The 10695-nt window shown below is 34.9% G+C and overlaps 1 protein-coding gene across 1 annotated transcript; it reads right to left on the bottom strand.

Moving 5' to 3' along the window:
* Positions 1-329: 329 nt before the first annotated feature.
* On the bottom strand, positions 330-8886 carry LOC127970922 (RING finger protein 148). The gene is made up of 7 exons (XM_052573631.1): positions 8392-8886; positions 5022-5269; positions 4860-4931; positions 2476-2558; positions 2072-2159; positions 1871-1985; positions 330-600 (listed from the first exon to the last, which is right to left on the bottom strand). The coding sequence occupies exons 1-7, from the start codon at positions 8816-8818 to the stop codon at positions 482-484; spliced, it is 1152 nt and encodes a 383-aa protein (XP_052429591.1). The 5' UTR covers positions 8819-8886; the 3' UTR covers positions 330-481.
* Between the last annotated feature and the right edge of the window lie 1809 nt (positions 8887-10695).

Below are 10695 nucleotides of genomic sequence, written 5' to 3'. Positions count from 1 at the left end.
GCTGACTTCACAGTTGTCCAAAAGACGACTACTGACACCTTGCAGAAGGAGTAGGGTGACCATATGCGCCGTTCATACAGGACACGTCCCAGCCAGTATTTTAATATTGCCTAAAACATCCAGAGCAGCTTGACCAATAAAATGAAGGTATTTTACATAATCGACCAATCGTGGGCCGTGTGAGAAGGTGAGATCAGGGAACGATAAAAGCGATACAAATATGCGCACGTGTTTGTTCGTTCGATTGACTTGAAGTGAGTGAGGCTGTGACATCTCCATTGTTTAAACAAAATACAATTATTATTAAATAGTCACTCACACTTTGAACATCCAATTTTCGGTTTATTATTATTTTATTTCATTATCATCAATTTGTTGTTTTTTATTATGTCTCTTCTTTTGACAGTTTAAATACATTTTGCCTGTTGGTGATGTTCAAATGCAGAAGTATTTGAAACAGTAGTGTTATATTACAGTAGTGTTAACCCTGGCTGTTGATGTTCTGATGCTCCATTCTCTCTGCTTCTTCTTCAAATGCAAGGTTCTCATAAATGCACTGTGTCTGAATCTCCGGCCCACTGCCTGATGGACGTCCAAGAGCTGCAGTCATAAAGACAAATCATTAACCACCAGCCATCAGTAAACAGCAGATACACATCAGTCCAGCACGCCACTGATAACAGCAAAGACTGATCAGCACACTGCATGTTTTATTCATTTAGTTATTCTTGTTTATGTAGCACCCTTTCTCTACAGCGGAAATACATTTTCATTTCAGAATCAGAAAGAGTTTTAATACAAAGTGTGCTTGCACACACAAGGATGTATTTATTCATTCATTTATTTGTTGTTTGTTTGTTTGATAATGAATCTTAAAATCCACACATTATTAACACTACAGTATAGCGACAGATTTTAACTATTAACTAGTTGATTATTAGCATGCCTATTAACATATTGGCTGTTAATTAGTGCTTATAAAGCACATATTCAGCATGATCATAATATTCTATATCCCTTAAACTAACCCAATACCTAAACTTAAAAACCTTACTAACTAGTAATAAACAGTAAATTTGTGTTTCTGTGGCTCAGTGGTAGAGCATTGCATAAGCAGGGTTAGGGTTAGGGTTAAATGAAATGTCCATTAGGAGTTTATTGAGACAAAAGTCATAGTTACTAGTTTTGTTAATAGTGAGAATTGTCCCTGAAAAAGGGATTTGTTGTTGTTGACACATTTACGTACATATTTATTACTCTTATCTATTTATATAATATGTTAATTTTATTAGTCATTTTCCAGTATATAACCTTTAGTCCGATCCTTGTTCTTTCTTTCTTTTTTTTTTTTTTTTTGTTATTGCATAATTTTTCTGGAAGCACTATTTTAATTTGTCTTATTTTACTGTTTTTACTAAATGTGTTTGGTATTCTAAGCATCAGCACTCAGTGTTAAATATACTCCAGTCGAGTAGAAAAAATACTGTGTCTTTTAACCAGCAAGCCTTGAAACACTATTCACAACATTTATTATTTAATTATCAGTCAGCAGGCAGCAATATAAAACAGACCAATGAAACACCACAATCTGTTGCCATTTAAATGTATGTTTAAATTGTCAAATAAACTTTAATAAACCTGCAGAAACTGTGAGAACATCTGCTTCACTGCTAAAAGATGTATTACTATGCAAGAAAATAAAACATCAACAACAATAAAACTGGTAGAGTTTGAATGTGTACATAATTGAATGTGTATAAAAAAGCATATTTCCAGTGAAAATCGATTTGATGTTCATCTCTCTCAGGTTACTCACTAATCATCACAGAAGAACAGAAGTGAACAGAGAAGAGAGCAGATGTGGACTCACGGTCTGTGTTTCGGCTGTCTGATGTGTGGAGCTGCTCTGTCCTGATCACAGATAGACGGAACGTGTCACTCGATGTTGATGATGATGAAGGTGGCTCATCAATCTCCTCATCGATCTAAACTCATACAGCAACAAACAGTAAATCCCACACCATCCATCATGCCTGAATGAAGACGGCTCTGCTGGTTTGGCCAAACTCACCTTGTATTTGAGGATGTGAAATTTACACATGGGGCAGGTGGGGTGTTCCAGCAGCCATGGCTCAATGCACTTCTTATGGTAGAAATGTCTGGAAAAGAGAATTTTAATCACAGTTTTTCCATTTAATTCATTTTTAAAAACAAAAGAAAAAAGAAAAAGATAAAAAGGAAAAAGAAAAACAGAGAAAACAACAACTCCAGTGCATATTTAAAATACAACACAATAAAGTTTGACAAAACACACGCCTTTCATTCAACAGATTCTCTGCTTGATATAATATCTAATGCTCTGACAAAAAGCAAGCTACCATAGTGAAAATAACCAAAATGCAAGGAAATTCAAATGCTGCACTGACACTGATGTTATGAAATGTGTGTGTTGTTGATGTTGTCCACACACCGCACCTGCAGGGTAAAACGGTGACCTTTTCATTGTGTCTGAATGACTCGGTGCACACAACACAGATCACGTCCTCTGATTCCACCTCCTAAAAACACACAAACAAATTCAAATACTAAGTTTTGCATGGAAAAACAGTATGTCCAGCTATAGACAGACTCTTAACACTTCCAGGGCTGAGCATATCCACAAACAATCCAATGTTTTTATTTAGCACAGTGGCTAGATAAACAAATAAACAGAGGTCACTCAAACTTAATATCAAGTTTAATAGTAATGGCTTTAGGAATTTTTTTCAGAAATACAATAACAAATGTAGAATCAACAGCGTTTTGAATTGAATTGTTACAATTCAGCTTCATTTGTCGCACTCAAAGATAAACTGCAGTGCTTTACAACTATAGGACAGGAAGAGCTAAATAAACTTATCACTGCTTAATAAACATGTTTTTTAGATCCTGTAACCACTAAATTACTAAAAGAGATGTTACCTGTAGCAAAAAAAAACTTCTCAATCTTATTAACTTGTCATTATCTTTAGGTCACGTCCCAAAACCATTCAAGCTGGCGGTTATTAAGCCTCTTATTAAGAAACCAAAACTAGATCCTAGTGAACTGGCAAATTATAGGCCTATTTCAAATCTTCCATTTATGTCTAAAATTGTAGAAAAAGTTGAGTCTGCACAATTGTGTTGCAAAAAAAAAAGATCTGTATGAAGAATTTCAGTCAGGTTTCAGGCCCCACCATAGCACAGAAACTGCACTTGTTAAAATTACAAATGACCTGCTTCTTTCGTCAGATCAAGGCTGCATCTCATTTCTAGTCTTACTTGATCTTAGTGCTGCGTTAAACACCATAGACAATGACATACTCATAGATCGATTACAAAACTATACAGGTATTCAAGGGCAGGCTCTAAGATGGTTTAGATCCTACCTAACCAATTGCCACCACTTTATTTAAATGGGGAGTCATCTAAATTAAATCTAGTAAAATATGGAGTGCCACAAGGATCCGTCCTAGGTCCCCTTCTATTTTCAATATACATGTTGCCCCTTGGTAATATTATTAGAAAATACGTAATAAGCTTCCACTGTTATGCTGATGATACTCAGCTATATATCTCAAGGAGACCAGATGAAACGTCTCAATTATCTAAGCTAACAGAGTGTGTTAAAAATGTAAACGATTGGATGACCAATAATTTTCTCCTATTAAATTTGGATAAGACAGAGATATTACTTACTGTTAAAAAACACTACACAGAATCTTGTAGATTACAATCTGCAACTAGCCCATCATCTGTTTGAACTTCTACCTTCTGGAAAACGCTATAGGTCCATTAAAACACGCACAACAAGATTCATGAACACTTTTTATCCAAAAGCTGTTACCCTACTGAACAAGAGCATGTATTAATGGCAATAACATCTGTGCACTTTACTTTATATTTATCACTTATTTAAATGTTTCTTTTGCTGTTTGCTATTTACAATGACAATAAAATATGAATTGAATTGAATTGATAACCTCGTACTTCAGTTACATCTGATGAAATGCATATTTTCATTATTTTGCTTGGTTTGAACACATCATTCTTGCTTAGTCGGACCAGCAGCAACGCTATTTTTTTTCTATTACTTTCTCTGTTTCTGTGTAATACTAGGAATTACACAAGCTTCAGTCTGGATCCAGCCCTTAAAACCTGTGAAGAGATTTTGCCGACCCCCCAGAAGACCTCATATGATGCCAGCCCTCAGACAACAAACAAAACTAACAAATTTTGCTGTAGACATTAACTTGAGATAGTCTCCACTGATGAGCTCTTACATAATATAATGTAGAAGCTTTAATTTTCTGTAAATTTGATTTGCATCAATTTGCATTGTGAAAAGCACTATACAAATTAACTTGAACTGAAATGAAATACACACCAAAAAACCAGTCATAAGGTTCTTTTTTTTAAATTGAGAATAATGCATCATATGAAAGCTGAATAAATAAGCTTGTAAGCTTTGATGTGTGGTTTGTTAGGAGGACAATATTTGACTGAGATACAACTGTTTGAAAATCTGGAATATAAGAAGAAAAAAATCTAAATATTGAGAAAATCGCTTTTAAAGTTGTTCAAATAAAGTTATAAGCAATGCATATTACTAATCAAAAAATATATTTTGAGAAATTTACAATAGGAAATTTAATTTACAAAATATCTTCATGGAACATGATCTTTTCTTAATATCCTAATGATTTTTGGCATAAAAAAATGATAATTTTGACCCATACAATGTATTGTTGGCTATTGCTACAAATATACCCATGCTGCTTATGACTGGTTTTGTGCTCCATGTTCTCATTTCTCTCTGATCCTGCTGTAAGGCACAGTACCGGGTCGCCCGTCCGCAGAGTCTGCACTTCTAACTTTGCTATGGCCTTTTCATTTTCTCTCTTCATCTCCATCTGTTCAGAAATAAACGACACAACAGAATGAGTGAGATTTCTGAATTTGACTCTGACCTCCACTGACTTCTGAGCAGCTTAGTGCTGTACCTCTTGCTTCTTGAGCTGCTGGTTTCTGTACATTCGTTTGATGAACAGATAAGCGAAGTAGAACAAGGTGATAGCTGTTATGCCGATGAAGGTGAAGGAGAGAGAGTATGCCCATGTGCCACTGTACCACCAGCCGTAAGTTTTGGCCACTGCAATCGCCACATACACATCTGAGCCCTTATTCACCAGCTCAGCCATCTCTATGCCTAGAATATTGCCAACCATGATGGCAACTATGTTGGTGGCATCTGTAGAAATAAAACAATGCGATATTAACCACGACCAGTTCAATAGAAAACTCTAGTATCAAATTCATGCATGCTGTTAGACTCATTGTGCATAATAACAACAACAACAAAAAAGTTGGTCAAAGGAATATGACTTGTTGTTTTGCTTTAATCTCTGAGATTTTTACAATTAATAGATAAAAAGGAAAGTTTGTAAATGTAAACTTAATTTTCTATCTAATTAGTTGGGCTAAAAAAAAAAGCATGCAAACCAATTGCCTTGAAAAATCTAAGAAAAGATAAAAAGGAATAGAATGATGTACTGACAAATGCTTAGTTAGTATAGTTTACTTAGACGAGATTTCTAGTAAATAAAAGAACTGGGTACTTGATCCTTTCATTTAGGTTTACTCATGACTTAGTATAACTATTCACTGACTCCCGGAGTGCATTGATGCAGAATAAATTATGCAGTTGCTTTGTTTTACAGATTTTGTTTTCATTTGCCAATTTTATTTGCTGTCTTGTGTCAGTAGCAGCACAACAAAAAGAGCAAACATAATGTTTTTTTGTTACAATGAATACAAATACAAAATGAACTAATTTCTGTGCTGAATATTTAAGTCTGTGTGTGACTTCAGCATATTACTACAAATTATTTAAGGATAACATTAACCCAATTATGAAGCTGTCAAGATATTTATGAAAATAAAATTGAAAATTGCTTTAATTAGAAGATAAGACACCTTCTATAAGCAATCTATTTATTACTTGTCTTCCCATTAAACTAAATTATTCAGATTTCGTATATCATTGCTGCTTTATCAGAAAAAAAAAAATGTATAATTACTTTAAAGAAGTTCAAGTGCCCAACCAAAGGGAACACTAATCACTATAATGGTGAGTAAAAAACTAAACACACACACACACACACAAAACACACGTTTGAGAAAATCAACATCAATTTATGAAAGTTAGCTTATGTGACGATCTCTCAAATATTTATTTGTATTGAAAATTCAGTGTTCAAGATGACTTTGGAAAACTAGTGAATACAACTAATGAAAGATAACTGCACACATGGAGGAAATGAGTGAAAAGTCTATTAAGACTTATTTTTTTTCTTCTTCTGTTGTTATTTTGCACATTAGCAACATATTAGTTCACTGCTGCCTCTCACTGGTTTATTGACGTCAATGGTTCCTTTGTTTATGTTACTTGAATATTTCAAGTAAGTGTCACTCAAAACAGTAAGTAAATTGTTTTATTTGCCTTGAAAGTAGGCAAATAAAAAAAAATAACTCAATAAAACCTACTAAGTATAACAACTAAGTAAAGATTGCTAATTAAATCTAAGTAAGGTAAACTATTGGATTTTACAGAAGGCAAGTAGACATAATTTCCTCATTGACACATTTAGTACCAGGTTCAAGTGAGGCATTCTAGTCATCCAAATATATTGCTGTCAGATATCAAGCCATGCATAACGCCTGGAGAAAACACATCATAGAGCAACAGCATTGTACAGTTCAGGGAATGAAGTGGAACTCATGAACTCCTTGAGAAAATGACATAAGAGTGAGTCATAAAGTCCTTGGGTAAAATTCAACTCACATAAAAGTTTACAGTGCTGTATCTGTACTGAACAACCAAACAATCAACGTCAGTCACAGGAACATTCCAGCATTTAACACACACCTATAGCAAGTCATTTTGAAATATATCTACATACACAACTCATTAAGTTCATTTATTTGTGGCAAGCTGTGCTGGAATGATGTGATTCAGATCATGTAACAGAACACTTAAGCATGGTAAACACATTGCTTGTCATTACTAATGGTACATTCGGTAGTTCCTTAGCTAGCGTTAGCATTGCTGTTCTTCATGTACTTTAAGAACCAATAGCACAACAGTTTTGACACTCAAGTCAAGTAAGATCAAGTTTTACGTCAATTAGACTGATACTAGAGAGCTTTAGAGAGTAGTTCACACAATTAATTATCTTACCTTTATGCCATTCAGATGACTCTTTACATAACCACAAAGTTCACATCATGTGTTCACTGAGCAAGACCACTTCATGGAAACATTTCTGATCATCACATAAAGATGTCATATGACCTCACAAGAGTTACTTTTGTACTGTTTATATAGACAATAATTTTTTGCAATTATATATATATACTATTATTATTTTTTTTTATCTGCCTGTTAAGTGTTTTATATTGTTAAGAAATGGTTAGGTTTAGGTTAGTGGTCAAAAACATTTCTGAAAGTATAAAGATATTATATAACAAATTGTAGCCATGTATTTAAGGCAAGTAATAGGCTTTAGTCAGGATCATTATTTTTAAAGTATGAAATTGAGGCTTGAGGGACTGAAGTACAGTGCGTTCAGTGGATTGTACTGTAGTTTAACAAAATACAGAATATTTAACTGACTAAATGTATTTCCAAAGAAAAAAGCCTTCATAAAACAGTTTTGTAAGTTGTTGTATAAAACGACATGATCTATGACCTTTATCCAGTGCGTGACATTGTAAACTCACAACCTCGCTATCATCTGCACTAGATTCAGTACGGTGTCTAAACTGATTAGAGCCTGTTAAAAACTATTAATTTCCCAGTTGATATAACGACATCTTCAATAATTAATACTCACATGCAAAGTGCTTGACCATGCCTTTATGCCTTGGGAGCAAGAATAAGTCATCATTTAAAACAACCATTTGTTATTGTACTGTACAATTTTAATCCTATTAATAATGTATATAATAATGCAGACTAGTATTAGCTTCAACAATCTTTTTTTTTCTTATTTTGTATTTTTGTTTTTTTCTATTGTATGTGTTCTTCATTATATTTTTAATCTACTAAGACATTTTACAAATTTATTCTTTAGTCAGAACAACTTGCTCAAGGATGAAGTTAGGTATTTAATAGCATGCAAGAAAACAATCAGTCAGATTTATTCATTCCTCTATATTATTTTCTTCCACTACTTAGACATCTAATGGAGTTGTTTTCTTGTGAGAAACCTTTGCCTTGCTCTCTGTTGCTGTAAGACAACACAGTATTCAGTGAGCTGCTTTAACACAGACTGGCTAGTTTAGGATAGCCAGCTAGAGAAACTCTCGTACCTGGATGGGCCATCAGTTCAGTGTTATTGCCTGTCCCATCTATGTTGTAAATAACCACCGCAGAGGCTCCATTTTGCCAGGCAGCTCGTATCTTCTGTGAATATGTACAGTCTCCATTTTTTATCAGGGCAATCCATTTCTGCTGTTTCGCGTTGAAAGTAATGTTCTCGGAGCACGCTAGAGGATCTGAATTTGGAAGCACAAGAAGCCCAGAAGCTGAAAAAATGGGTGAGTCCGCTCCAAACACGCCACACTCACATATACTGCCCACAGTTTCATTAGATACACTGTCAAAGTATCTGACTTCCACATAGGCAGTCCAGAAAAGCAAGGAAGCACTTAGTTGGAAGCAGCACTGGAAAACAAACACAGACAGCCAGATACATGAATGTCCATGTACTGTTCTGAGCTTCAGGTTGGCTTTCATTGTATCAGGTAAACACGCCTGTGTTTTGACAGTACTCTGTGGCGACCGAAAGTAATCAGATACCTTCTTGGTGGTAATATAAAATGTTTTTACGTCAGGTGAGGTGTTCTTATCTCAGCGGACCTTGGACACTGTTTAAGATAAATTCATTCCAGAGGGTTGGGTTTTAGTACTTTATTTTCAGGAAACTGCTGCTACTTTCAGCCCTCTGTTGGAACTCATGGTCAGTTTTACCAGCTTGACTTTTTAACAACATTTGCCCCCCGAATTGTTCCTTATTTTGGAAGCAAACATGATAATTTTAGGTAACACTATTTTGATATTTAACTTTAGGCATGTTACTAACAGTAAGTAAATTTGCAACTACATGTAAACTAGAGTATTAGACAGACTGTCTGCTTAATATCTTCTTACACTTTATATTGATGGAACATACAATATACTGACAATGAGAAACTTTCCAAGTATATGTCAACCTATTCTTCTAACCGTAAACCTAACCTAGCAGTCTACTATGAGAGATAATAGACATGTAGTTGCAAAGTTAATTATAGTTAATAGAATGTCTAAATTGGACTATCAAAATAAAGTGTAACCGAAGTTTATCCCAGGTTTAAAATGGGTCAGTTTGTCCCTGTAAGTATAAAAATAATGGAGGATTTAAAGAAAGAGGTTTTGCTGCATAATGTTTTATATGAGGATTGGTATTGGAATTGAGGTAAACCAGCTGTAGCTGGTCATAGAAACTATAAAGCACACACTCACTAAATAACTTCAGCTCTTTTGTGAATTCTCTCATCATAAAAGACAAAGTGCAGATGTATGTGTGAAGTAAGTTTAAGAAATTTATTCGTCATACAGTGTAGACACAGATCACTCAGTATAATGGGAGTGTTATTAAAGTGCATAAACTAATAAAATTAGAATGAAGTCAGTGATGATGTTCTTTGGTAATGTAGATGGACTTGTTTTCTGTAGCTGCTTTTTCAATAAATGAGGAAATTAACTGTAAGTAACTTACAATGTTTCTAATGAATTATCATGTGAAATACAAATTCAGTCATAAACATATTTTATGACATGACATCCATATGCTTCTTGATTAATAAAATATAATGTATAGATGACACTAACATTAGGCTCTTTTTAGACATTCCCTGCAATTGGTTTACTCTCTGGCTATGAAACTAAAGTAAACAATTAAACAATTTTGCATGATATTATTGTGTAATCTAACAGGCTGATGATAGGATGATGAATATGGAGCATATCGCCCAGTATTACAAAGCAGGTCTTGAACAGTGCCTTCAACTGTCACACAATACAGGAGGGAGATGAGTGGAAGACCACTTCTGTGACCTGCCCTGAACATTATGAATATAAGATCAGGTCATACAGCCTGACCAATGCTTCTTCTGTAATCCAGCGGTTCATTGTCATGCTGTCTAGTCTCTGTTTCCCTGGGTGTCCACTAGTGGGCTCACTTCCCCTTAGGCACTAGAATTCCACTAGTCTTGTCCTTTCATCACAGTAATTGCACTCCTGCTAATTGCACCAGGTGCATTCACTTCATTGTCATTAGCCTCCCTATATTTACCAGTCTTTTCCTGTTGTCTGTATGGAGTCCTTACCTTTCGTGTTTCCAGTCTTCTCGTCCTCCGAGATTCTTCATTGTCTAATCGTCCGCCGAGAACCCTCGTTTTCCGAGTTCCCTTTCCTGTCACTTTCCTTTGTTTGTTTGTTTTGGACTGCCTTTTTGGTTTTGACCGTGGCTTGTGTTGACAACGATTTGGATTGCCCCTCAATAAATACCTGCAATTGGATCTCTCTCTCTCCCTGTGTTTCACTGGTCGCAATCGTCACAGAAGGACTCCATC

This window comes from Carassius gibelio, chromosome B14, assembly GCF_023724105.1.
Source record: "Carassius gibelio isolate Cgi1373 ecotype wild population from Czech Republic chromosome B14, carGib1.2-hapl.c, whole genome shotgun sequence".
Classification (NCBI taxonomy): domain Eukaryota; kingdom Metazoa; phylum Chordata; class Actinopteri; order Cypriniformes; family Cyprinidae; genus Carassius; species Carassius gibelio.
The sequence above is the reverse complement of the archived record's forward strand: the minus strand, read 5'-3'. Positions and strand labels throughout refer to the sequence as shown.